This window comes from Madurella fahalii (assembly GCF_045866475.1).
Source record: "Madurella fahalii IFM 68171 DNA, scaffold_5, whole genome shotgun sequence".
NCBI classification, from domain to species: Eukaryota; Fungi; Ascomycota; class Sordariomycetes; order Sordariales; genus Madurella; species Madurella fahalii.
Genome location: NW_027263975.1, coordinates 2,170,371 through 2,197,195, shown reverse-complemented (window position 1 = coordinate 2,197,195; position 26,825 = coordinate 2,170,371). Strand labels below are relative to the sequence as shown.

Here is a 26,825-nt window from a genome sequence, read left to right as displayed (position 1 = left end):
GTCGCTACGGGCCGGTACTGTGGGGGAGGGACGTGTTCGTTGGCCAGCCCTTCCTCGCTGCTGTTGAGTGCAGCGAACGTCTCGGGGTCGCTGGATGTGGTGGGGCAGTGATTTTTGGTGGAGCGGCATTCGGGGATTGGGCTGCTGGAAACGGTGGCCCAGAGAAGACCCACATCGCTGTCAGGTTGGATTTGCGCGGAGCTCTATAAATTTACATTCCAGAGTCTATTATCACCGTTTCCTTCACTAGAGCTCACCACTACCTTACTCGTTACTCCGCTCGCTATCCATCACCACCACATTTCGGCCACGATGATCCACAATGGGCACCGGAGGCACCTTCGTTCATTCAGTTTGTTATACTCTCTGGCTACCTGAAGTAAGGAATAGCACACACACCTATACGGTACTAGCAGCCCTACCTTCCTATTTCGAGCTGCCGTGCCCTGAATAACGTCTCACTGCTCTTGGAGCGCCTTCTTAAAGGGGGGGGGGGGGGGGGGGGGGGTGTGCTTGCAGACTTTCAAGATGCCTAGGCTTAAACCTCGCTGAATCGGCATTTGCGATAGCAATGGCCGTCAACACGATGTTGTGGATCTGACGGCCGTTGAAGTCCTTTCCTTGCCCACCTGATCGGCCCACTCAATGATCTTGCTCATGTCAGCAACGAAGTCCTTGGCCTGCAGCCGCGTAATGAATTCCATAAAAAAGTTTTTACGTTGCTATTCGTTAAGGTCAGTGTATTAGATCAAAATGTCTGTTTGTATAGTGTGTCGGCGAGGAATCAGTGGTTGGCGCTGCCATTATCAAACCTTCCACGGACGGCAGCACTAGGGAAGATTACTCTCGCCTACCCTAGAGTAGGGTCACTAGGCGTTGCCCTATTTTGGCGTGTAGTTGACGATATTCCGCTTCTTTTTCCAAAACGCTCTGTCCAGAACCAGCCATGGCCTCCCGGATGTTCTACGGCCGAACACATCCACCGTTATCAAACAGGATTGCCAGGCAAAAACCCCCCCTCTTTTACTCATCTTGGTTGAGCCTCCCAAGTGCTAAGTCTCTGAATGGTTGATTGGCTACAAGGGCCCGGTAAGGAACGCCGAAGTGCGTCCGCGAAAGTGTTGAAATAGATATCGCCTAACAATGACAATACATTTCAAACGATGTGGCGTCATACAAGGCCGTAAAGCGACCACCGAGGTTATTGGTGTGCCAGGACAGCAGAGGATAAGCCAGGATTCATAAAGAGTAAAGGCGTCTGGGCTCTTTATCACATGTAGGTGGAGCATGGGTTGTATGCTCTCTACAACGGGGACTCATCCCAACCTGATGTAACCTGAAAGTACCTTACGCGCTGGTACTTTAGACGTACTAAACCAAGGCTGCCGCGGTCTTGCCGATCACTTCGTTGTCGCTTCTTCAGCTCTATCCTTGCAGTGGCAGGATGTGGCCGTCCCCCGCTAGACGAATCATCGCACAACCCATGAGAGTGAGATGTCTTGCTATGGTCTTCCTTCAGAGTACCGCCCTGAAATTCTCCAGCCTCGTGCGGCTAAAACAGAAGAGAAAACTACATGTAGATGATGTACATAGAACCGTGAAGGTGTGTTTAGAGCCTGGCAGCATGCTGCCTTTAACGCTATTTCAAATGCCTCAGCTATCAACCGTTCTTTGGGCGTAATACCAGGTGAGCTCGACGCAAACGCTCTTTGCCTTCTAGGACTATAAAAGACGGCAGGCAAAGACAGCAGTTACATGACAGTTGTTCAAACACACCGCCTCCACACAGATCCACGAAACCGAAACGAGGAACTTGGGCCTAAGACAGAATTCCAAATCCTGCACATTAATGCTACTCTGAAGAGCTAGTGTGGGCTGTCGGAAGATGAGAGCTTAGTCGCTTGATACTGAAAAGAAGGGCGCTCGTGTTCCACCAGGGGCGCTTTGAATATTTGCTGTTTGTTGAAGGTCAAAGTCTAGGATTTTTGACCGTTTACGTGCTACTGCATAGAGTATCCCAGAATCCCTGCCGAAGTTGCCGACGAGGTTCCCGGGTTATCAGGAGGCAGCTGCGGCGGCTTGTGGCCCAAGCTCCAAAATCATGAATAAAACGGTCTGGGATCTGCGGCTGTTGCATTTCGATGGCACCCGACAGTACTGCTCGGCCGGAATTCGGGGTGCTCCACCCCGACCATCCAGGCCTGGGCCAAAATTTCTTAGCTGCTTTTTGCCCAGTACAAGTGCTGCAAAACGGCGACGCGCTCTTCACGCCCTTGCCCGCCTGTCCTCGTTCGTTTAGGTCTCGATCGCCCCTCGTTCACAATCACGACGGTCACGCTGGGGCTGCTAAGCATCCACTATGCTCCCTTGCGCAAGGGCGCATTTTCTCGACTCCGTCTTCCACCTCGACCGCGAAACATAGCACCGCCGTCGGGACCCGATGCGCACAATGCGACGGTAGCTCGCCCGCTTCGTTCTTTGTCTTGCTCGGGATTGAGAGAATCTGGGGCTTGCCAGATCTCCACCGCCATGCTGGAAAGGACAGCGGCATCTATCGAGCCATGCAGCCTCCAGCGAGTTCTCCCCACGTCCAGAACCTGTTTGCAAAGTCGCCGTCAGCTCCATACCGCCTTCTGGCACCATGGAGCAGCCGATCTGGAGCTCCTCGACGTTGTCATGCGCTCTCCGCATTCCGAACAGAAGGGGTCCGCGATTCCCATCCAGTCGAGCACTAAGCCGGATACGATGACGACAGGGTCCACTGTGCTTCTCGATTTCCTCTATCCGGGAGGGTTCATGGCGCTCTTGCGGAGGCCATATTCGACCCGTTCACTACATCTGGAGTCAAGCTCAAGGCCGCCCAAGCCTCTATCGCGTCTCTTCACTTCCTCAGCTCCCTATCGGTCACACCCTCCCACGGATTCGCAAGTTACTGGGGAGGGATTGCTGGAAGAACATGCTGTAGAGCCGGAATGCTGGGAGCCCCCGCTCGAAGAGAAGGAACCGGAACGGCCTGCCTCGCGAGAACCCACGCCCACGTTTGCAGACCCGGACGCGCTGCGAAGACTCCTGCATTCCGACAGCAGCATCTCCTACGATCAGATTTTCCAACTCTACACGCACCTCAAGCCAACCCATAAAACCGAGTTCAGGACCGATGTTGTACTTGCCCTCTCGTCATCTACCCGCTCGGTCGAAGCATTGAGAATCAATGACCTGTTTGCGCTCTACCAGACCAACGAGTGGACCGAGCAGGTAGTTTGCGCTGCCATCAAGGCCCAACTCACCCTGCACAATGCCCCAGCGGCCATGTCAGTTTTCAGAGCCGCCGTCCAGCAGCGTGGATTCGGTCGGGGCCTGGATTATTTGGCGGCCTATGGACTTGAGCACTCGACATGGAGTATCGTCCTGGAAGCCTGGGAGCTCTTTTCGACCATCAAGCAGGATGATGGCCTTGGGGTTGACTTGCCGGCAGTCCAAGAGTCTAGAGCTCCGGTCGAATCAGCAACTGCTCAGGATACTGAGACCGTTGGCCCGAGAGTAGCTCGGGATAGTCAGCCTACGGTTGACTTAAATGAGGCGGAGAACGCTGAGCCTGCGGTAGAATTGACAGCAGCGGCTGACCTTATGGCTGAGCCGACAAAAACGCAGCCTGAAGGCACTGTTGCCGGGGGATCTACGGCTAGATCGTTGGCGATACAAGCTGCTGCTACTGTCTCATCATCCCCGCAGGATACTAATCCTGCGGTTGAGTCAATACAAGAACGTAGTATCGTGCCTACCGCCGAGTCGGCAGCATCGAGAAATGCCGAGCCTTCCGTCAAACCGGTAACTGCTCGGTTCGCTGAGTCTGTAACCGAGTCAGAGGCGGCACAGGATGCTAGACTTACCACTGACTTACGATCAAAACAAAGCTCGGGATCGGAACCAGAATCGGCTGACGGTCAAGCCACGGAACAATGCACCAGAGGTTATCCTACACTAGCCAAGGTCGGCAACTTCACGGCCAAAGTGAAGCAATTGTACGAGGCCCTCGAACGTGACCCGGAGAGCATGGCCCATCGGACAGGCCAGGTCGATGCGTTCCTCAGCCATCTTGCCAGGCACTCACTGGACCTGTTCCGGCCATCTGATGCAGTGTTCATTCTCGATCGAGCCAAGGACCCGCATTCGTATGAACGCTACATCACCCTCACTGTGGAAGGCGGCCGGAAGAGGCTCGCTGGTGAACTCTACTGGAAATATAGGGCGCTCCCTGGAGTGCGCGTGGCCGACTTCATCCTGCGCGCCATGATTGAGGTCTTTCACCCGCACAATGTACGTGGGATGGAACAGGTGCTTGGAGACTGGTACCGTAGCTACAACTGCTTAGACGAGAGGGCGTACCGGAAGTTCATGACCTTCTACAGTGGTCGCGGTGATGTCAAGTCGATCCTACGGTTGGCCGAGGAGTATGCCAAGCATCACAACAGCCGAGTGGGAGAAGAACCGAAATTCATTGTGACCCTCATGAACGCGCATGCCGTCAAGGGCGACTCCGAGGGGGCCCGTCAGGTGATGGAGGAGGCCGTCGAGAAGACGGGGGTGCCGCCCGACTCAGTCATGTGGAACGTCTTGCTCAATGCTTACACAAAGGCCGGTGACTACGAAGGGGCCGTCAAACTCTTCTTGCGCATTTGCCAGGAACATGAGCCTGACACGACCACATTTGGAACCATCATGGGCATGGCCGCCTGGCGTGGCGACCTCCAGTACACGCTGGAACTCTTCCAGCTGGCCAAGGACCGGAATGTCCAACCGAGCGTGAACATGATCAGGGCGCTGGTGCTGGCATACTGCCAGAACGACCGGTACGCAGAAGCCGAGAAGCTTTGCCTCAATGTCACTGAAGAGCGCAAGATCTCCGGCGACTACACATTGTTGTGGAACACGCTCCTTAGTCATAATGCCAAGCGGCGGGACTTGACGACCGTCAACCGCCTGCTGGAGTTCATGTCGGCGCAAGGGATCACTTACAACCAGGACACGTACAGTCACCTCCTCTTGGCGCTGCTCTACTGCCGACAATCTCACCATGCCATGCATCTGCTGAGAGTCGCCCATCGCGAACGCGTCTTCGACCCTACGCCGGACCACTTCATCCTTCTCATGGCGACGTTTATCAAAAGCGGCGAACCGCACATGGCGCTGAGGACCAACAAGTTGATGGCGAAGCTGAACTTCCCCGAGTCGGCAAGGCGCATGACCAAGGTCATCGACGCTCTGGGTCGATGGCAGGAGCTCCCTTCAAGCAAAAGACAGGGCCGCGACGGGCAGCACTTCCTCCAGAGAATCCTAAAGGAGTTTTACAAGGCTATGGAGAGGGTGGACAGTGGCTCGACCGACAGCGTGCACTCGGTCGTCAACCTGTACTCCAAGATGCTCTTCATCCTGACGCAGATGCGGGAGCACGCGACAGTGCACCAGCTGATACAGCTCCACAACAGTCGGTACCCGGCTCGCTCGTCGCCTCAGGATATCCCGATCAAGCTGCTGCACAACATCATGCTCGCCGACTTTTTCGAAAAGAAATACGACCGCGTCAAGGAGACGTGGCGGGTCGTGGTGCAGAGGACAGCGCGGCGTGCGGGGACGGCGGCGGCACTCCTCAACAAGGAGCTAGAGGCGGCCTCCAAGCCGGTCGCGTACGGCATGAGGTTCCGCCTGAGCGACCCGCTCAAGACGATGCAGCGGCTGCACCTCGAGGAAGGGGACGCCGCCGGTCTCATGGCCACGGTGGACGAGGTCCGCAGCCTCGGGTTCGAGCTCGACAGCAAGAATTGGAACTACTACGTCCAGGCGCTCGCAAGGCTCAAGGAGTGGCGCGAGGCGTTTACGACGTGCGAGAGCGTGCTCATGCCGCAGTGGGCCGGCTGGTACCGGGTGCGCGTCAAGATGGAAAAGTCCAAGAACCGGCTCCCCCTCGAGCTGCGCCGTCTAGGGAGCAGCCCAGACCGGCCGAGGCCGATCGCGCACACCCTGATCATCCTGGCCAAGGAGTACATGGACCTGGACCAGATGCGGCTTTGGTCGCACGAGGCGGCGAGGGAGTTTGACTTCATCACGAGCCGGTGCCCTAAGACGGTCAGGGCCGTGACCACCATGGTGCGGTCAGGCTCCAAGTTCGAGGCCAGGGTCTTTGGGGAGGAGGAGAAGGCCGGGGCGAAACCCGAGCCCGAGGACGACAACGAGGCGTACTTTAGGGAGCAGCTGGCGGTGGAGGAGCTAGGGGACGACGACGAGGGCAGGGTTGCCGAGGACCAGCAGCAGGAGGATGAGAATAGGCAGGAGTGGATGGAAAGAAGAAGGGAGAGGATGGAGCAGTTGGCAGAAGAGACAAGGCAGAGGAAGAAAGAGGAGAGAGAGCGGAGACGCGAGATGGAAAGGGGAGAAAATCGGGAGCAGAGATATGCGGTTTACGACGACATGTGGTCACACCATGGTGCGTCCACGGATGCCGACGAGTCGGCTGCGCCGCCGCAAGGGCAGACGGCGTCCAAGGATACTGGGGGTGCGATCAGATCGGAGAGAGCGCCGGAAAGGGGAGTGCCGGAAAGGGGAGTGCCGGAAAGAAGGGAGCGGAGGAGAGGCGGACGGGGGCCAGAGAGGACAAGGGAGAAAAAAGAGCGGGAGAAGCCGGTGTTATACGACGATATATGGTCCGAAGGCGGGTTTCTAAATGTGGAGGAGCTGGCAGAGCAACAGCTCGAGACGGATGATGTTGTGAAAGCATTGAAAAGGGGTAGGCGGTAAGGGCCGAAGGGGTGGTGTATGATAAAACGGTTGGTGTACATTACTTGTATATGCTTGTACCAGTAGTGGCCATGGCTAGACTCTGCATATGCCGACTGGAGTTGGATAGTGTCTACATAGACAGGGGCGCTTTAGACATATTTAACTTGCTTTTTGGGGGTGGCTCTGGAGGCATAGTTTAGGACTAGACAACGGTACGCAGGCCCTGATTTTGCACATGGCGCCGAATGCGGCCTTCTCATTACACGTGCTGAGCGCTTAAGTTAGTGTTTCCTCTGGACTCGAGACAGAACATTCACCTATCACACCCTGCCGATCGCGGTCATTCATAATTTTAATGACTGCAAACTGTAAGCTTTGAAACGCTGCAGCGAAAACATAAGGTCCCTTAGGCAATCACATGCGCTTCTGAGAGGGACGAGACACTCACAGGCAAGCGTATGTTTCGTGGCGTTACATCGTAATTACGAAGGCCGTGCGAGAAGATCCCTGCTCGAACTTTCTTCGAGCGAACGCGACTCGATCGAACATCGCGCAAACCAGGTAGCATCGCATAAATCTACCATCCCCGGAGTTGCAACAAGACCGGCGGAACACCCAGACGCCTCATTCGATTGCAGCACTAGTTTTACCTCACGAAGCCATCCATGGATAGAGCGACCTGACGGAAATACGCCACCGCCATTTCGGTTCCCAACGAGCCACGATGCTGTTCCCTGAGGAACACTCACCTCACCTTAAGAAATGGATTGTCAAGCGACTCGAGAACACGTGCGTCCTTCTCGCCTTGTCTTGTATTCCCCTTTGACTGACTCCTTGCTGCCCATTGCCACAGATCCGATGCCGACGCAGACGTGCTTGCCGACTATGTATTGGCCCTCTTGCGGCATGACGGCGACGTCAAGGACGTACGGAAGCTCTGCGAGGAGGAAATACCAGATTTCCTCAAAGAAGGTGTGCGCCGTCCTATATGCGACCCCACCTTCTGTGTTCTCGACGTCTTTGGGCTCACTCGCATCTCCAACAGATTCCTCCGTTTTCGTGAGCGATGTCTTTGACGCTATCGCATACCGATCCTACCTTCCAGGCGCTCCTCCCCCGCCCCCCAAGCAGGCACCCCTTCCAGCTTCTGCCGCCGTCCAGCCGCCCGGTTCGTTCTACGATGACGTTCCCATGCCCCAGGGCCCGGCGTATCCGCCGCAGCCTTTCCAGAACGGATCGAGGAAGCGAGGGTACAGCGATTGGGATGACCCCAACACTCAAAATAGCAGAGATGCTGGTTTTGGCGGAAGGCCGTTCAAGCAGCCTCGGCGCGGCCGTGGTGGTAGACAGGACGACATGGGCGGCGTCAGGGGTGCTGCTCCATCCGTTCCTCCTTTCCCGCCCGCCGGCCCATTGCCAGCCCAAGGCCCTCCCGCCCCCTCGACGGTCGGATATTTTGATTCTAACCGCGCCATGGACGCGATCTTTGGCATGAGCCTGGCTGCTGGCCACCCAATGCCCGATCTACTATCGCAGGGCGGTCACCTTCCCAAGAGAAGAACTAAATGCCGTGATTGGGAGAAGAAAGGGTACTGTCAGCGTGGGAGTAACTGCATGTTTGAGCACAGCAATGACCCGGTTTACCCCCCCTTGCCGGGCGCCCCTTTCGGAAGCATGCAGCCGGTGCCGCTGGCCCAGGCCGTCGAAGGTATGTGCCACAAGTTGTGAGCTGAATTGCAACGGAAGCAGCTAACCGCCGAGTAGAATACGACCCGAACAATGCTCTTATGCCTGGTATGTTTAACGGTCCGGGTCATCTACAGGGGCAGCAGTCACTCTTGCCCGAAGTCGGCCAACAACAACCGAGACATAAGACAGGAAAACATCAGAACCGTCAAAGACGAGCGGAGAGAGCGCCATTCTCTGCGGAGGGGCCCGTCTTTGACAGAACCAAGTCCACAATCGTGGTAGAGAACATCCCAGAGGAAAACTTCAGCGAAGACCAGGTTAAGGACTTCTTCTCTCAGTTCGGCACCATTCTGGAAGTTTCAATGCAGCCGTATAAGAGACTGGCCATTGTCAAATTCGACAGTTGGGCCTCTGCCAATGCAGCCTACCAGTCGCCAAAGGTCATTTTCGACAACCGCTTCGTCAAGGTCTTTTGGTATAAAGACGATGGGTCCGCCCTGCCAGCGACAGGGGTTTCGCATGACCACAGCAAGGCGAAATCCACCAACGGCTCCTCATCAGCCGGCGCAGATAAGTCTGGCGCCCAAACCGAAATCGACATGGACGAGTTCATGAGGAAGCAAGAAGAGAAGCAAAAGGCGTTTGAGGAGAAGACGAAGAGAATGGAGGAGCTAGCGCGCCAGCAACAGGACCTCGAGAAGCGGCAAAAAGAACTCCTTGCCAAGCGGCTGGAGGAGAAGGCGAGGCTGGAAGCCAAACTCGCGCAGCGCAACGGCGCCAAAGCGGGAGAAGCGAGCGAAGGCGACCAGAAACCGTCAAAGACGGAAGCTCTCCGCGCCCAGCTGGCGGCATTAGAGGCGGAGGCTAGGGAGATGGGTCTTGATCCCGACGCCGTCATGGAGGCCCCAGCGCCGTGGTCCGCCAGGGGTGGCTCTGGATACGCGCGGGGAAGAGGTGGATGGCGGGGGTCATCATACTACGGATACAATCCGCGCGGCAGTCACGGCTACCGTGGCGGGCCGCGCGGTCGTGCTAACGTCCATGCCGCGTATGCCGCGTATTCGCTTGATAACCGGCCCAAGAAGGTCGTCCTGACCGGTGTGGACTTTACCGTGTCCGAAAAGGACGAGATGTTGCGGCAGTACCTTTTTGTAAGTTCCCCTCCGCTCAGCTCAAATTAGGTGCGGGTGGCAGCATCGACATCTGACAAGAAATCGCAGGGCATCGGCGAGTTCACCGACATCCAATCCAGCTTCTCCTCAACCGAAATCACCTTCAAAGATCGCAAAACCGCAGAGAAGTTCTTCAACAGCGTACTGCTGAACAACAAGGAGATTCCCGGCATCGAAGGCGCCCTCGAGCTGACCTGGGGCGGATCCAACGGCTCAACCGGCTCCCTCCCCACCACCCCCGGCGGCGCAACGGCCACCAACCCCAGCACCCCGGGCGCGACGAGCACCGCCAACGGCACCGGCTTGGGTAATGCGCGCGTTGCCGCCGCCGCCGCCACCACCGCGGCTGCCAAAGCAAGGCAGCAGCAGCAGCAGCAGCAACATCATCATCTGATGTCGGACAACGTCGCGGGTAGCAGTAGCAGCGATAAGGACGTGCACATACTACTTGAACGACCGCCGGTGCCGCCGGATGACCAGGCCCAGGACCAGAATATGGACTATGAGGTTGCGGATGAGAACCAATGGGGTTATTAGTGGTTTCTAGGAGTCGTCTAAGCGCCTTTTGGCGTGTGTGAAGTTTGTGTGTGTGCATGTGGCTTTTGGCTGCTGTGTTTGCTATGCCGTGGCCGGCTTGGCTGCAGTTTGCTGGTTAAGAAACTTGGGAAGGCAGTAGTAGTACTAGTAGTAGTACAGCTTCAACTACATGGCGCAAATACACATGCACATTACACGTACATACGCATGGGTGTTACGGTCCTGATGATGGCCGAAACCCTCGTTCTCGGTGTAACCTGCTCATGCTCGCTTGGGGGTGGTGATGATGCATCGAACAATAGGGGTTCGACTTCTACTAGCTAATAACAAAGGTAACCGGACTGAGATGAGCTGGCATGGAGACGGACAGAGAGACAGCCGACATCACAAGCAGTAGCCTCAATACTGGGTCTAGATGTTGCAGATTTGCGCGTTGTTTGCTTGCTAGGGTATCTACTCGATCCGACGTGAAGACCTGATAATTGCCCCCTTCCTCTTCTCCCGCGCCAGTGTTGAAACGTTATTTTATCCCGAAACAGCATCCTTACTGTACTGTTAAGGGCCAAGCGTACATCTCCATTTCCCCTTTTCTAGGGCCCTTGTTGAACTGCCCTTGACGGACCGAACACAACAACCAATGAGAAATCTTGGAAAGCTATACATGAATATAGAACCACCAAAAAAATCTTAAAACCGGTCCTAAATTTCCCCTGGGTATCGTTGAGATATCGGCGGTGAATGTATGCATGAAAAACCGAGTTGATCTTGGGCCATGGTACTCCCTCCCCTTTCTTTCCTTCGGCCCAGTTCAGCCCGGCCCCCTCTTTATGAAAGCCTGTCTACGAATGATTTTAATCATCCATCCATCCTATTCCAACATGCCTACTTAGCCTTCCTTTTTGTTGAAAAATCCAGACCGAGACCATTTGGGAATGCCCATGACCGCGTTCATGCGCATTCCTTTTGTTCGCCCTGGCGCCTCCCCACTAACTCATGAAAACGCCTTTCCATATGCATGCTGCTTGTATGTTAAATCAAATGCCGATTGTTGAATGCGTTGTCTCGTTATAATGCGTGTTTTTGCTAGGCCCGGTTCTTCGTCCTGCTCCAGGCCTGCGGATGGATCGATGGATATTAAAGTGTGTTTGGTGTGCAAGTTGGGCGGTTGAAATGTATTACGGCCATGCAAAAATGTTGAAAAAATATGTCTGCCGAGCGAGACACTATGCAGAAGTCACAGTGCCGTTCGCAAGACCGTGAACTCCGTTGCTCTGAGATTCGGGGACCTTGTCTAGGTCTTGAACCTTCAGGTCTTTTAGGAGATCAAAGAGTATGTGTCCCTGGTGGAAGTCATTGTTTACTGCATGCCTGTTAGTGCTGCGGATTGCAAAAGAATCCTATTGCCCGAGGCTATCTTACCGATATTGACTAGATACCACGTGTCCATGATCTGCTCGAGAAGCAAGCGGCTGGGGGTGCCGGCCTCGTAGCAGCGCGCCCACTCCGTTCCAAGCTGGAATGCTTCGTCCTTCCAGGCGAGGAAGCTAATTCTCTCGACGATAGTGGGCTGGACGATCTCCTTCCCAGGGAAGACACCCCACGTGACGGCATTGGGTGCTTCAGACTCTGCGTTCGTCTCGAGATTGCCGGTTCTGGTCACTGCGTGGTACGTCATGTCGGGGTGGCTCCCGATACGGCGTTTGATTTCAGGAAACAGCTCGGGCGAAACGAGCATCTCTAGATACGCCTTTTGGTAGACGTAGCCCTTTGCCGGGCCCCAGCCGTGAACAGGGTGGGTCGACTTGGCACCGTTGACTGCGGGCTGTGAGTTCACCGTAATCAGGCCGCGGCTGTTGAGATCAATCAGGTCGGCCTTGATGAGGTCGGCCTCCTCAGCCACTGGCGCCTCACTCCAGGGAAGGTACTCAATCTCCTTATTCAGGTAGCGGATGAACAGATTGGCGATGTCCTTGACGCATGTGGGCTCGCCCCATTTCTTGCGGTTCTGTTCGTTGGTGCCGGTCAAGCCAATGCCGTAGGCATCCAGCTCGCCGAAAGCCGGAGACCTGGAATCACCCCAGCGGCCGTTGGGGAACTCATCCCAGTCCTGAGTGCGCGCTATGTACGACTTGTTGCGGTTGCGCCAGAAGATAGGCCGAACATCCTCGCCACGGCGCCCGAAACCCAGGGATTGCTTCCATGGGAGCGCATGCTTCAGCGGCCGCTTCGCTGACGGCATCCAATCCAGTTCCTCCAGAACCATGCGCGTCGCCTGGGCTAGGTTCATGGTGTAAAAGTGTAGGTGGCGGATGCCGGCAGCCAGAATCTTGCGGCACATGTCGGCGACGAGCGTCTTGCCAATATCACGAACGGCCACATCGTCGTTTTTGACCGGCTCGAGCTTGGCAAGCCAATCTTCCGGGATCTTGCAGTTCATGTGATTCGCACGGCGCAGGAAGCTGGCGTAGGTGGCGATGGGCATAATGCCGGGCACGATGGGTACCGTGATGCCGCGGGCCCTAACTTTCTCGACCCAGCGGAGGAAGTTGTCGACGTCGTAGAACATCTGAGTAACAATAAACGAGGCGCCCATGTCGACCTTTTCCTTAAGGTGGTCGAGCAGCTGGTCCTCGTCCTTGTTATCGTCGCAGCCCTCGGGGTAACCGGCAACGCCAATGTCGAAGTGGTTGCCGTACGTCTTGCGGATGTGGGCCACGAGGTCGCGAGCGTAGCGGAAGCCGCCTTCGGTAGCCTCCCACTTCTCCTTCTCGCGCGGAGGGTCGCCCCGGAGGGCTAGGATGTTGGTGCAGCCGGCCTTGTACGCCTTCTTCAAGGCATCGTTGACCTTCTCTTCGCCCATGTCGGTGCAGGTAAGGTGCATGCATGCCTCGAGCCCCAGGTACGTCTGTGCCTGCACCACCATCTCACACGTCAGCTCGGCGATGCGCCCGCCGGCGCCCCATGTGATGTCGATAAACTTGGGGCCAAAATTGTACATGCGCTCCATACGCTCGTAGAGGTTCTGCACGCCCTGTGCTGTCTTGGGCGGAAAGTATTCGAACGAGAAGGACGGCTCGCCTGTCCTCTCGGCGTCCGCCAGCATCTCACGGATGTGCATTGTGGCTGGCCGGCTGTGAGGAGAAGTCTACGGCGGTTGTGGAGAGAGGAGGAATCTAATATGAGTCGATTAGCCTGCTGCTGATGTCAGCTGGTGTCCGCTGGGGCTGCTTGGCCGTGCTGCCACTCGGCTCCGGTCAACGGAATGATATGACGGATGGAACTGCGGAGACGGTCGTGGGGACAAAGAGGGATATCGTGTAATTCAGGAACCAGATCCGCCAGCGGGCACGGGTCAATTCGAGGAAGACGGTGGAAACAGCAAAGCGGGCAGGGTTCCGTACGCTGTATCAACAATTTAAGGGCAGCTCAACATGTGCACTCCCTCAGGGGGGCGAGGAAGCGACGTCTACGACCTCTACACCTGTGCACCGTGGTGCCTCGGACTCGGGTTGGTGACGTTCCCAAGTATGTGGACGAACAACGGATAGAGACCCGGACGAGGGGGGGAAAGAGGAAGAAGAAGGAAACAGGAAAAGAAGTGAGAGGAAAAGACAAGAAGGAAGGAAAGAAAGAGAGCGAGGGAGAAAGAGAGAGATGATCGCGGGGTTCGGAAGGAACACCAGCAGTTTTGCACAGTGCGCAGGGTGGGTGCATCGCCGAAAGCAGAATTTCGCCGGATCGGAGTCGTCCTCATTGGGTGACACCACGATCCCGCACCGCCATCGCCCGTTGTCCCCACCCCTTCCTTCTCCCTTCCCAGGGGCTCCGAATCGTAGCTCAAGCTAGACCCGCGGGCTAACCGAATAAGCAAAAACCAAGCAATCCCGTCACGGGCCAGCAACACAGAGAACAGTTTGCCCGAAACTGCGTCGTGGCCTGGCGATAGGAGACAAAGACGGGATCCGCGCTGACAACAGAGCACACCCGCAGCACAGCACAACAGCTTATGCAAGTAGCGGTCAACGGTCAGGGCATTGCTCAACGGACTGCGCGGCGGAGCGGCGCATGTGGGAGCACAGCAGCTCGGACACCGGATCCAGCCCTCTGCTTCCAACAGCGGCCCGGATGCCACTCCGACGGGATGCAGCCCGGAATTGCTGCGTATAATACCAAGGTAGCATGCACTATATAATAATAGAGGAGCAATCAGAGACAAGGCGAGAGAACCCTGATGTAACCGGGTTTTAGTGCACCGCTGCCAAGGACAATTGTCTTGCCCAGCCAGCGTTCCCCGGTTCCATCACGGTGGGTACCCCCACCGTCGCATCCAACAGGCCATAACCACGATTGCGTGACCGGACCGATGCGAGATGGCTGGTGAGAAAGGAAGCAGTGCAAGAAAAAAAAAAAAAAAAAAAAAAAAAAACACACTTCCCTAATTTAATAACTGCGTCGCTGTATATGTCATGAACAAAGGGATTGGACCGAAATGAACTAGGATATATGCTTCAACACCTTCTATGGTCTATTGATGAGTCAAAAAATGTCATAGTGGTCAGCCTTAAGTTAGTAGAACGGGCACCCGAGTTCTAGGCGTTGTATTCCACTTGTAGGCTAGAGAATTAGCGGGTACACAACTAGACTCGTTCTTGAATTATCCACACTCCAATTTGGCCCACACTAACAGGAGTGTTCATTTTCTTTGCCCACAGCCTGTGTAGAAGCTCTAAGAAAAGGCTAAGGGGAATAACCACAAAAAGATCACCAAAATGTAATGGACGAGCTGGGAATCGAACCCAGGACCTTTCGCAGAACCCTACAGAACAGATCACTCCACTCCGTGTAGCAATGCTAAGCGAACGCTCTACCAACTGAGCCACACGCCCGGTGTTTCACTCGATTTGTTGGGTGGTAGCACAAGAACTACTAAGGTATACCCGACTTCGCTCCTTCCCCAATATTCTTGCAAATTCCATTTGGCAAGAGCAATGGGGATGCCCGCCCCAACACTTAATTTGCTCAACAAAGGGACTTCATTTAGCGGAGCATCTCAGATCGTTACAAATTTTCGCATGTGTGATCGGTGTACTGGGCAACAATTGCTCACAAGAGCCCGAGCGCGAAGGGGCTCAAAGCACAAGACAGCCTTCCAACCACGGTGATTACATATCAATATGGACCTATGTATCTATCACGCTCTACTGTTACGCAAAGTTGTCCCGGCGTGCTGTGAAAAGAAACAGATAATAGAAAACAAAAGAGGAAAAAAAAAGAAAGAGAAAAGAAAAGAAAAGAAAGATCTCTCTTGAAAACCTCCAAGCCCTGTACAGAAACCTCGCTAATTCTTTCCACTATTGCCCGGTGACCTAGGCCGGCTCGTCGCTCCCTTACCCACAATCTTCTCCGTCCAGTTCCAACTCAGGGGACTCGAGCTTCTCTCGAGCCCAGTATCACCACCGCCACCTCCATTACTCCCCTTGCCATTCCCACTGCCACTCCCACTCCTACTTCCATTCATATCCACTCCAACCTCCTTCTTCTTCTTCCCACTACTCCGTCCATTCCCACCCCCGTCATCACTTTCGTCCGCACTGTCCACCCAATCCCTCTCGCTCCACGTGACCGAATCAAGCCTATCCAACGGCGGGCGCGGCGGAGCCGGCGAAGACGAAAATATACTGAGCGGGTTCTCGCCCGACGGCAACAGAAGCGGACTTCGCGTAAGCGGAAGTTCCCCCACCGTATCATTCTCCTCACCGCCTTCCCCGAGTCCATGTTCACCTTCATCTCCACGTCCGGCCCTTTCCCCCTCCCCTTCCGCTTTCCTCCCCCCAGCATGATCCTGCCTCGTCTCTCTCCCCTGCTCGTCCGCACCCTCTCCGAGCGCCTTCGCCCTCTCCACGCCGCCCGGCTCGTCCTCGTCCCGCGTCCGCGCCGTCGCCTCGTCGCTGAAGTGCGCCTGCACCAGATGCTGCACGACCGGCCAGCCAAACGCGTTGGCGAACATGCGGCGGACCATGATATTGTTGTGCGCGTCGGGCTCCAGCTTGACGAGCACCTTGCGCCACGAGAGGCCGCGGTGGTAGGCACGCGCGATCTTCTCTTCGACGCGCATCTGGGATGAGTCGATCATGTCTTGCTGCTCGAGCTGTTCGGGATCGGGCTCGGAGGGGAGGGTGTGGATGGTTGACTCGTCGCCAGTGGATTGTTTGGACTGTAATTGGGGCCGCTGGGATTGGGAGGAGTCTTTGGAATTGATGGAGGAGCGTGTGGACGGCTGTTGTAGCGGCTGTTCGCTCTGTGCTGCTGCTGTTGTCTGTTGAGCCGAGTTGTTGGATGAGGTGGACCGCGGCGTGCGGCGGAGGGCGAGCGGGCTAGAAGACCGTTCCTTGAGTGGCGGTGGGGGAATGTCTGAAGGGTGATAGATGCGGTCATGGAAGATAGTCCGGGGACGCTTGGACGGGTCGATGAGGTATTCGACTGATGGTAGTTTTGGGTTGAGTAGGTCGCCGGCCGACTCGAAAATGGACGTTCTAGGAGGCGCCGACATACTCTCTGCTTCATCCGCAAGCGCAGCCACTCTCGACTGGGAAGACGCCGCAGAACCAGGGGCAGATCCGCCGTCAATCCTCAACGTTTGGCTTCGCTTATATATTTTGTTTACCTTAGGCGAGGCAGTCGGTGTTGGCTTCGGAGTCTCGCTGCGGAAGAGGTTGAGAAAGCCGGCGAAGGGATTTGCGGTGTTGGTAGTTGAGCTCTGGAGGTTCTCCAATTCAGTAGGTGGTGGTGCTTCTTGATAGGGGCTCGTCAATGACCTGAGACTCTGCTTATCGTCTTCTAGCGTCGCGTTGGTCGGCGGTTGAGGCACCGTGTGAGCATCGTCGCCTCCGGTTGGGGTTGACTTCCCCGTGACGTCCGCCTCTTCTTTGTCGTTTGCTTCTGCTGGTGACCAAGGGGTAAGTCTAGGAGTTGTGACGTTCGCTCCTGTCAGCTCTGCCCATCCGAACCCAACGACAGTTTCCACGAGACCGGCCTCTCGTCGGGCCTTGTCTACCCGTCCTAGGCCCTGCCAGTCGAGGAACAGGAGACAACTCGTTCGGAGAGGCACGATGCCGTCATTGACCACGTTTGAGTACACGGTTCTGCTGCGGAACTTCTTGAGCGCTTTATGGGCGGGCCCGGTGGGGAGAATTCGGAGGAGGGGTTTGGACTCTGGCTGCGGCTCTCCGTATACGCGCTTATGGGCGCTCTCCCCGAGATTGCTCACGAGCGCGCCCCATCCGTTCCGTGCGATTGTTGGCGCTCGCCAAGTGAGGCCGAGGTCCTGGCCTGTCCTTCCCACCAGCCCAAAATCCAGGGCAAACTTTACGTAAAGCGGGTTCTCGTGGTTCAGGCCGAGGAATGGCGATGCCATGGCGATAAAGTTAACTGGCTCGATGAGGTCGAAGAAGCGCGGCGAGTGCTTCTGAATGTACGCAACGGCATACATTTGTACCAAGCCGCCAAGGGAGTGGCCAACGAAACTGATTTTCGTGAACTTGTACAGTCTGTTGCCTCCTGGCGACGCCATGTTGTGAACAGAGCTATGCTTATGGGCCTCCTCGGCGGCCTTCTTCTGCGAAGCCGTCTTGAGTGAGTGGGCGATGGCCTCTGAAGCTGCTTTCGCCGTCGGCAAGCATGGTTGATCCGGGTAGGTCATGGACAGGACAAATCGAGCCAGCCGTTTCCCCAAATACTTGATGCCCCTTTCGGTCTTTGTGGCATTTCCAGAAAAGCCGCGTACGATAACCTCTTCATCCTCGTCATCGGTGCCGTCCTCTTCCCTCTCGCCGTCATCATCCTGTCGGCCGCTACCGTCGCCGTTGACTCCGCGCTCGGTCTCGGGATCAGTGGTGGCATTCTGACTGCTACGCTGGGGACCAGACTCTAGTGCGTTGTCTTTGGGAGGCGTTTGGCGTTTTTTAGCCTCCCGCTCCCTAGCTCGGCGTGCCTTTGCATCAATCTTTGCTTTTTTCACGCCAGCATCGATGCTTTCCTTGAGAAAAAGCATATCGGCGCCGAGATTGCTGTGCAAACCGTGAGTGAGCACTACCAAATGAACCTTTTTCTGCCTTGGCTTCTGCCTTGGCCGCTGCCTTGTTGACTCGTCGGGTTTGCCGCTGTCCATGACGGGCTCAACCGGAGCGTCGGCACTCTCGACGTCTCTAGCCCTGAGCCATCCCAAATCATCCCAACCGGGCAGCTGCGGAGTGTTCCACAGCGCGGCTGTGTCCTCTACCTTGAGATGAATGGCCTTGGAGAAGACGCCCTTCAGCTGCGCCGGATGGTCCCTGATGGCGCCAATGCTCTGCTGGAAATCACTAACGCGCCCCGGCTGGGGAGCTTGTGCCTGGCCTCCAATGACGGGTATCACGGAGCCGAGATTCAGGGACTTTTCGTCACGGGCCAGCAAGATCTCATAGTGTACCGCAGCCGACGTAGAGAAGATAACCTGGGACGCAACCTCAATGATCCAAGACACCGTTTCTCCGTCATGTTCCGGCCCACTCCCAAAGTGTCCATGTTTGCTGCTCCCCTCGCCCGCCGTCTGGCGGATGTTGTCGGGCACTACCAGGTGACAGTTCCAGACGGCGCCGGCCTTGAGCATGGGTTCGAACTCGGGCACGCCATAGCGACGAGGGTTTTCGAATTTCTCGTTCGGATTGAAATTGGACGGGTACGCAGCGACAGAGAGCGTGTAGGGCCCGTGTACGAAGGCAGCGCGAAGGGCGATGGCGCAGGTATTCTTGATGCGCAAATACAGAAACTCGGGCGACGGGAGGATGTGGTCGGCCGACGGTCTATAAGTCACTGTGTAACGCACCACCTCGCCAATCTTGACGCTGCCGGCCTGGTGGACGAGAAGCATTGTCGACGTCCTATGCCGGGAGTTATGCGCGTCTCTGCCTGAATGATACAAGGGGCATCAAACCAAGTTAAGGCAATGGCAACGGCCGCGGACAGTGTACTGTACCAAGGCACGAGCGGGAGCCTCGGTGGGGTCGCTAGTGATCCACGTCGCCGTGCTGCATGAATAGTTAAACACCGTAGCCCATCGTAACGGACGCGATGCTACGGCAACTGTCCGGGGGCGGCCTTGGTAAGTGAGAAAGGGACACCGGGATTCGATTGGGGCCTGGTCCGACAGGAACAAGCTGGAACAGACGAACTTGTGGTCAGGGATGGACTGCTTGACAAGGCTGGGGTGGATTGGGAATTGGACCTGAAACGACAGGGCCAAGGGTCGTGAAAAGCTTATCCGCACGAGGTTGCCGCCGTCGTGAACTCAGCGGCTGAGCAGTGATGCAGTGATGCAGTGATGCAGTGATGCAGTGATGCAGTGATGCAGTGATGCAGTGATGCAGTGATGCAGTGCTGCCATGCTGCCACATGCTTGCGGCAACAAGGGCTGTCCCTTTCCATCATATTACGGGGCCAGAATGCGGCTGTGTCGGGTGACCCGCTGCCCTGGGAGTTGGAACTTGCAGCTGCGAAAGACCAGGGTGCTGGGGAGGCACGGTACTGTCCAGTACATACAGTGCCGCGCCATTTCCTGCCGTGTTGGAAACTGCGAATACATGGCGATGACCGGCACAGCAACGTCGGAGCGTACCCATCGGGGGAGAAGCTGAAGTAGAAACACAACTACCTGTAAGCGGCGTGAGAGACTCTGGGAGCTATTACCCCATATTGATTGATTCACACCGTCCTCAACTCTCGGGCAAAAGCGGTCCAGAGGTTGGCAGCAAAGGTTCTCGCTTGGTTACGCCAAGCAACGGCCGCGGACGGGGTCTCCACCTGACAGCTTGCTCCTTCACGTGATGCACTAGATCTTTTTGCGCTAGCAAGGTCCAGACAGCGACATGGATTGACCGCCAACATTTTTAAGCCGGCAGTATTTTCACATCGTTACGACCCCTCGCCAGCGCCAGCAACAACCTCACCGCAACAAGCACAGCTTTCGCCTGTCGATGCGCCGCATATCATTTTGATCACTACAATGGGGAGACGGCCGAATGCGCTCATTCTGCAGTATTTTGAACGGGGTCCGAAGCTGCAAGACCAGAGCAATCGCTACCCCCACACATGTAGATCGTGAGCCACCGCTCTTTTTCTCGCGATTCTCTTGCAGAATCGAATAACCAGTCGTTCGCTAACGGAATTATCTGAAACAGGTGCGGAGAGCACTTCCCCCGCGGCCGACTCGACAGCTTGACAAGCCACCTCACCAAAAAATGCCCCGCCATCAGCGAGGCCGAGCGAGTCAATGCCCTGTTGACCTTGTCGGGCATGAGCCATGCTTCCCAGAGGTTCCAGCAGAGCCAGCAAGCCCAGGCTCAGGCCCAGGCCCAGGCCCGCGCCCAAGCCAATGGTTCCCCGGTCGATCTGCCCATGATACAGCGCGACTGGACAGCTCTCGGAGTCCTCGCCGAAGTGTCGCGACAAATTGATCTGAACGAGAAGAACGACGACCGCGGCCAGCCCAACGGCACCGCCCCTCCCGCGCCCGCGCCGCCCGGCTCGCAGCCTACCGACCGCTTTGATCTCCAAGAACAATTCACCCTCGAGAACCCGCCGACGGACCAGGAGAACGGCACTTCAAAGACAGCAAAGGGCAAGTGCAAGAAGCGGTGAAAGATAACACTAAAGAGAAGACGTCGGTCAGCTAACCGGTATCTAGCCGAGCCATCATCACCAGAGGGAGATCGGACTTTGACCGCCGAAGAGCGTCTTCAAGAGATCCTGCGCGCCGATGACGCCAACAGCACCAACGCGGACTCTGCAAACTTATCAATGGCTGCCGCTGCGACGGCCCGCCTCCATCCCGAGTATCTCGACCCCGAGATTCTCGGCGAGGAAGCCGCAGCGGCTGCTGACGCCGCTACCGCCAGCGCTGCAGCTGCCGCTGCCGTTGCCGCTGCGACTAACAGTCTTCCCATGGCCGACATGGACATCGCCGAGGAGCCTGCTGCGGTCCCAGCCACCCCCGCCATCCCGACCTCAAATGCACCCCAGCCTTGGGGGGAACTTACCTATGCAACCGACTCATTCCAGGCCACCGTACCCAACAACAGCGCCGTCGCCCCTGTTACACCAACGACCCCTCTTGCTAAAGGCGGTTTCCGTCTAGAAACGGCGGGGTCCAATGGCGCCAAGTCCCGCCATTCGCGGGCGCGGTTCAACGCAACAAGGAGAAAGGAGGTTCAAGAGGTCCGGAAGATCGGCGCGTGTATTCGATGTCGAGTGCTCAGGAAGACGTGCTCTCAGGGCTCACCCTGTGATACTTGCCGGAAGGTCCTGTCTCCCCGGGTGTGGCGCTCAGGCTGCGTCCGCACCAAGTTCTCGGAGCAGCTTGATTTATACTCCGCCGGGGTGCAAATCGTGCTCGCCCAAGCCAGAGTCAACTCTCTGAAGCAAACCATGACTCTCGGCAACCACGGAGTCCTGGTTGAAGCATGTCATTTCCCAGAATGCGCGTCCCGCCTCCAGCTCCAGGTACTGCAGCGCGATCCCGATCGCGACGCCGAGGGGAAGCTGGTCGATTCGAGCATCATGGACGATAGGCCCTCGAGTTATCCCATCATCATGCTGGACAATGATAACCAGGACGTGCCTGCCAGAGTCGAGACGTATATGCGCGAGGTGCTACCGGAATTGATCAGGCGGGAGCCCTCTCACTTCATGCAGGTTACGCTGCAGACCGCTGTTGATGTCGCCGGAAAGACGAATGACGAGCTGCTCAAGAAGTCGCTCGAACTCTGGGGTCTCGTCGAGATACTGGACCGGGAGCGCCAATGGACGATCAACGCCAAAACCTGGGCCGACGACGCTCCTGCAAGGTCAATCAAGGAAGATACGGATGGGGAGCTCTTCAACACCGTCTGCCTGCAGCTCGCCGCTGCGGCCGAGAGGAAGGCGGCGGCCACCAGCAAGGCTCTCCTTACCGGGATGCAGCGCGTCCTCCAAGACAGCAAAGTCAAGATCGATTTCAACATGTACTTTGCCGTTCTGATACTCCTGAACTGCGTCGAAAAATCCAGCTGGGCTTTCAAAGCGTGGGAACAAGAAAACCTGCGCAACCTATGGCCGCTCGAGAAGGAGCCGGTGAGCTTCGCACAGCAAGGCTATGTCATCGCCAACCTGTTGCACATGCTCCTGGGTATTCGCAAGGCTCTCCCGCGGACGGCGCGACGCGAGGCGGACGGCAAGCTGGTCACCGAGGAGGACAACCCTGGGATGCGCGAGTATTTTGAGGCAATCGACCTCGATTGTGAGTTCTCGTCAGCACCGACATCCACTGAATCTCTTAACTCACCGATCTTCTACAGTCGCCCAGGTCAAGGCGAAGCAGGAACGGCCCGCCTTCTCTCCCACCGATTCCAGGTCGTTTGAGCTCCTCTTCTGCTCGACCCTCCTTCTCCCCAACTCCGATTAGACAGACCTCGGGTCTTGTCTGGCGTCAGACTGCGACCCACTTGTGGCGACACGCTAAAGACAATCAACCCTCTGCCTTCATTTTCCTTTACGTTCTTTCTCTCCTTAATCTTATCTCGGAGAGAGATCTTTCCAGGATTTTGCGAAGCGATGGCTCATAGCCCATGACTGAATATGCCATGTACGATTATGAGGTTTTCACGGCGTCTCAGAGGAGTTCATGGCCGCCTGGCCTTGAAAAGTAATGGAATAATACTGCGACCGAGGTCGTAGAAGCTGTTTGGTTCCGAGTTGCTTGACATGAAAAGAAAAAGGGGGAAAAAAAAAAGGGGGGGGGGGGGGGAGGGGGGGAGGGGGGTTCTCGTCGGTCTCTCGGGTGATGGACGGCGGAATGGGGATACCTTGTGTTTTACTCAATTCATAATTAGACAAAATACCCCCAATTGTAGCGGATACTGAGTAGCTAGACAAAATCACACCTTCTAGCTGCCGAAGGAAAAAGACATTCCACTGTCACTCCTCGCCTATAAAGAGCATCTTGATAAACATGCAAGTCTTACAAAATCACGCTCTAGCAATCACACCTATTGTACTCCCTACCCTTATCCGTCTTCTCCAGGCACCACCACCGCCTGCCCCCCAACACCACCAGCCGCCGCCGCCGCCGCAGCAGCAGCAGACCTCTTGGGCTTCCTGAAGCACGCAAACTCGCTCCGGCTCGCCTCACGCAGCCGCTTGAGCACGGCGCGCATCTCGGGCAGCTCGGCCTGCAGGCGGGCGCGCGCGTCGTTGTCGGTGCGGCCGTCGAGCTCCTGGTAGATGGCGCTCTGCAGCTCCGACGCGCGGTCCGTCGTGTAGTGGCTCAGCGTCTGCGCGACGAACTCGACGTCGAGCGTGGCCTGCATGAGCGCCTCGAGATTGTACCGCGGCCGCGTCTTGAAGGCGTCCAGCAGCTCCCGCGAGGCCTGCTCGAGGAGGTACGAGAGCACCTGCGTGGTGAGGGAGGAGGCCGTGGTCGAAACTTGCGTGTGCACGAGCACCAGGCTGAGGAGTGCCTCGTAGACGTAGGGGCGGACCTCGCGGGGTTTGGCGCCTTGCGGTGGCACCCAGTCCGGTGAGGACACGCCGGCGCGGATGATGCGACGGAGGTTTTCGATCGAGGGGCGGGTATAGGACTGGAAGAGGCGGGCGTCGATCTGGCCGAGGACGTCGCGGATTGTTTTAGTCTCGTCGGTGAGTTTTACCGAGAATGCGTTTTCAAATTGCGTGTTGAGGCTGGGGACTACGGTGGAACGGAGGGCTTGGAGGTTGCTGAGTGTTAGGAGCATACGGACGTTCTGCGGTTGTGTTAGTACGTCTCGGGAGTTAGGGGAGAAAAGGGGATCCCCGGTGGCTTACCCTATCAGCCGCATCAATTGTGGCGCCGCCAACTGCACTCGCTGAAATGTGCGGATCTGTCGGTGCGTTGTTCACAAGGACGTAGCCATCGCTATCCACGGTCCAGTCGTCGTCCGTTTTCTTGGGAAACCGCTCGGCGTTCTCCACCATGCCGCTGAGGGCTTTGTAGAGAGTGGTTACGTATTGGCTGCGCACCATCTGCAGCAGCTTTGTCGGTGGAGGAAGGACAATATCCCCAGCTCCCGGCTTCGACATTGCTTCCGAGATGTAAAGGATCTTCTGCATCCCGCCGAGCAGCGCCCCCTCGAACGCGGCAAAGCTGGTCGGCATCTTGGTCACATCCTTGCTGTCTGGCGAGCGGTTCCAGTCCTCAACGTATTTGATGTTTTCCGCATCCCGGTTCCATGCGGCACAGAGCGCCGTCACGCATCTTTCCCTTGCAATGCCAACCAAGGTCTTCACCCGCTCTACCTCAGCCGCGTCTCCCTGACCGACTGGGGAGATGGAAGCCATATCCGAGGCGCCAGCCCCGACTAGAGCCAGCATCTTGGAGAGATAGTGCACCCCACTGAGAGAATTTGACCAAGGTGGCCAGAAAGCGAATTTCTCCCACGCCTCTCCTCTCTTGGGGGATGGGGGCGGCGGGTTGTTTGGATCAAGGTTAAAGCGAGGATCTCTTGGTGTCAGAGAACCAGAGATGGACGCAGTTCCAGGAGTGCTTGGGGTTTGTGGCAAAGGGGAGAACAAGAGTGAGACGTCCTCCGGTGGAGGCCCAGCAAAGAACATGAGGACGCTTTCTCGGATCATGCTGACCAACTCGACCGTGCCTTTCTGGAGATCTACGGTTCCCTGCTGAGAGAGCCGATGGTGGTCTCTAGATTCCCCGTTGTAGCCAACCGGCAAACTCCTCTGCGTCTTTCCATCAATGAAGCCCTGAACAGTCTGCCAGAACTCAAGCACTTGGCCCAATATGCCCTGAGGAGAGAGAAGGTTGCTAACAAAGGCAACATTCATCTCCCAGAGCTCCACCACATCAGGCGTATCAAACGTCTTAGCCCTCGTCTCGATTGACTGCCGCCCAAGTGCCCGCATATGGGATGCGATCGTCTGGGGACTGGGCTTTTCGGCATTCGCAAGTCGGCGCCGCAAGATTTCAATTTCCACCTTCGACCGCTCGGCCGTAGACGTGATTTTGCTCTTCAGATAGTCGTAGCGACTCAACAGCCAAACCCAAACGGGGTTATCCTCAACGCCCAACTCCAGTAAAAGAGTGATAAGTTCCATGTGCTGTTCGTCCTCGGCCTGGCCCGGCGTCTCCGCTTTGGTCATGTTATAGGGAGAAATGAGTCTCCTCCATATGTCGCGCTTGAGGACCTGGATCTGCTCCTCAATATCATGCCACATGCGTGCCGCCAGAAGAATACGGTGTAGCTGGTCGTCGGTGGGCTGCGAGGATGCGACCTCTTGGGCAAGTTGCTTGGCCTCGTCGGCAAACCTCCTCGCTTTCGTGTATTCCTCGACCAGGGTCTCGTGGTCCTTGCGCCTGATGCTGTCAGCGATTGCAGCGCTTGCCTCGACATACTCCTTGTATTGATCGAGTGTGGATGCTACCGTCTTGAGATGCTCCTCTTTCTCACGCCCACCGAGCGCCGGCCCCCAGACATCCTCAGCCTTCGCCGAGACGTCGAGCAACGGCGCCTTGACACCCAGAACCCCGTACTCGCTCTCCTTTATCAGTGCGTTCTTCTTGCGGGGATCCGTCGCGGGCGAAAGCGGGTTGGCGATTGGGCCCGGGCCGCTACCACTTCGGAAGCTATTCCTGCTAGCGTGACGAGAGTGGGCTCTAGCACGGGGAGGCGTGGGATCGGCGCCGCGATATTTCATCTCCTTGTAGACATTGTCGATGGTGGCTTTTGCGCGCACGAAGCGCTCGAAATTGGATTCGACGAGAACCTTGAGGGAAGCGGATTTTTGGTCAATGGACTGGGAAAGCACCTCGAGCCCGTTGATCAGCGATTGCGTGTCTGCCGTCGCGTGCATCTGCGACAAGAACAGTGCGGGCGAGAAGGTGGTAGACGAGAGGAGGAACCGATTGCCTATTCCACATGTATGTGTTAGCCACGAAGGCCGGCTCCGCCAAGAGAGTCATCCAAGGCAGACGTACGAAGCCTCAGGTCATCCTGCAACGGGACTCCCAGGTGCTTCAGCGTCCTCACAACGCTGTCAGTCGTGCCTAGGGGGTCCGGTTCATCCTTCTGGACCAGATTGCCGACTCCGCTGCCCGAGTTCTCGGACCCGGGTACGATGCTGCTCCTGGTACTCACAGCTCTCTCCAGAGCCTGATACCTCGACTTTCTCCTGTTCGCCTTCTTCTTGATGGTTTCATCGTCGGAAGCGTCGCTGTCGTTGTTCTTCTCGGCGGGCCATTGGGCCGGATTGAGTGTCGAGATTTGGTAGAAGTCGAGCACCGTCCGCTCCAGGTCCGCCATGGTGTTTGATTGCCGCAGTCGGCAAGGCTGATGAACTCGATTTTTCGGCACGCCCTTGGCTACTGTCCTGGCATTGCGAAGCTCCCCCAGTGAATGGAGGTTGGCCGGACAGGGGTCAAGTGGGGTTGGGCAGATCTGTGGGAAAGGGTCTCACATTCGCGTGGCTTGGCGCTTCCTGGTGAAATGCAGCAGGAACGGCAAGGTCCGGCTGTCATCGGCGCAGGCATGAGAAACCCACCGGCGATGGCTTTGTTGCCGGATCTTTCTGCCGGATTTTTGGGGCGGTGAGCTG

The 26,825-nt window shown here is 56.6% G+C and overlaps 6 protein-coding genes and 1 non-coding gene across 7 annotated transcripts; 3 read left to right on the top strand and 4 right to left on the bottom strand.

The window, feature by feature from the left end:
• Positions 1 to 2,529: 2,529 nt before the first annotated feature.
• MFIFM68171_09221 (CoxI translation protein CYA5) lies at positions 2,530 to 6,792 on the top strand (the record flags this gene model as incomplete). The annotated part of the gene is made up of 1 exon (XM_071064640.1): positions 2,530 to 6,792. One exon carries the CDS (start codon positions 2,530 to 2,532, stop codon positions 6,790 to 6,792), a length of 4,263 nt encoding a protein of 1,420 aa, XP_070920741.1.
• Positions 6,793 to 7,498: 706 nt separating this feature from the next.
• On the top strand, positions 7,499 to 10,172 carry MFIFM68171_09220 (RNA-binding protein 26; the record flags this gene model as incomplete). Its single annotated transcript, XM_071064639.1, has 5 exons — positions 7,499 to 7,563; positions 7,628 to 7,746; positions 7,820 to 8,482; positions 8,539 to 9,614; positions 9,684 to 10,172. The coding sequence occupies 5 exons, from the start codon at positions 7,499 to 7,501 to the stop codon at positions 10,170 to 10,172; spliced, it is 2,412 nt and encodes an 803-aa protein (XP_070920740.1).
• Positions 10,173 to 11,395: 1,223 nt separating this feature from the next.
• On the bottom strand, positions 11,396 to 13,290 carry MET13 (methylenetetrahydrofolate reductase (NAD(P)H) met13; the record flags this gene model as incomplete). The annotated part of the gene is made up of 2 exons (XM_071064638.1): positions 11,396 to 11,532; positions 11,592 to 13,290. The coding sequence occupies 2 exons, from the start codon at positions 13,288 to 13,290 to the stop codon at positions 11,396 to 11,398; spliced, it is 1,836 nt and encodes a 611-aa protein (XP_070920739.1).
• Positions 13,291 to 14,947: 1,657 nt separating this feature from the next.
• MFIFM68171_t144 lies at positions 14,948 to 15,058 on the bottom strand. Its single transcript has 2 exons — positions 15,022 to 15,058; positions 14,948 to 14,983 (listed from the first exon to the last, which is right to left on the bottom strand). It is a non-coding gene; the product is annotated as a tRNA-Ala (tRNA).
• Positions 15,059 to 15,510: 452 nt separating this feature from the next.
• Positions 15,511 to 19,080, bottom strand: MFIFM68171_09218 (Revertant of glycogen synthase kinase mutation; the record flags this gene model as incomplete). The annotated part of the gene is made up of 1 exon (XM_071064637.1): positions 15,511 to 19,080. One exon carries the CDS (start codon positions 19,078 to 19,080, stop codon positions 15,511 to 15,513), a length of 3,570 nt encoding a protein of 1,189 aa, XP_070920738.1.
• Positions 19,081 to 20,211: 1,131 nt separating this feature from the next.
• MFIFM68171_09217 (Zn(2)-C6 fungal-type domain-containing protein) lies at positions 20,212 to 22,647 on the top strand (the record flags this gene model as incomplete). Its single annotated transcript, XM_071064636.1, has 4 exons — positions 20,212 to 20,306; positions 20,387 to 20,826; positions 20,893 to 22,482; positions 22,541 to 22,647. The coding sequence occupies 4 exons, from the start codon at positions 20,212 to 20,214 to the stop codon at positions 22,645 to 22,647; spliced, it is 2,232 nt and encodes a 743-aa protein (XP_070920737.1).
• Positions 22,648 to 23,248: 601 nt separating this feature from the next.
• Positions 23,249 to 26,533, bottom strand: SEC5 (Exocyst complex component S5; the record flags this gene model as incomplete). The annotated part of the gene is made up of 3 exons (XM_071064635.1): positions 23,249 to 23,983; positions 24,045 to 26,140; positions 26,209 to 26,533. The coding sequence occupies 3 exons, from the start codon at positions 26,531 to 26,533 to the stop codon at positions 23,249 to 23,251; spliced, it is 3,156 nt and encodes a 1,051-aa protein (XP_070920736.1).
• Between the last annotated feature and the right edge of the window lie 292 nt (positions 26,534 to 26,825).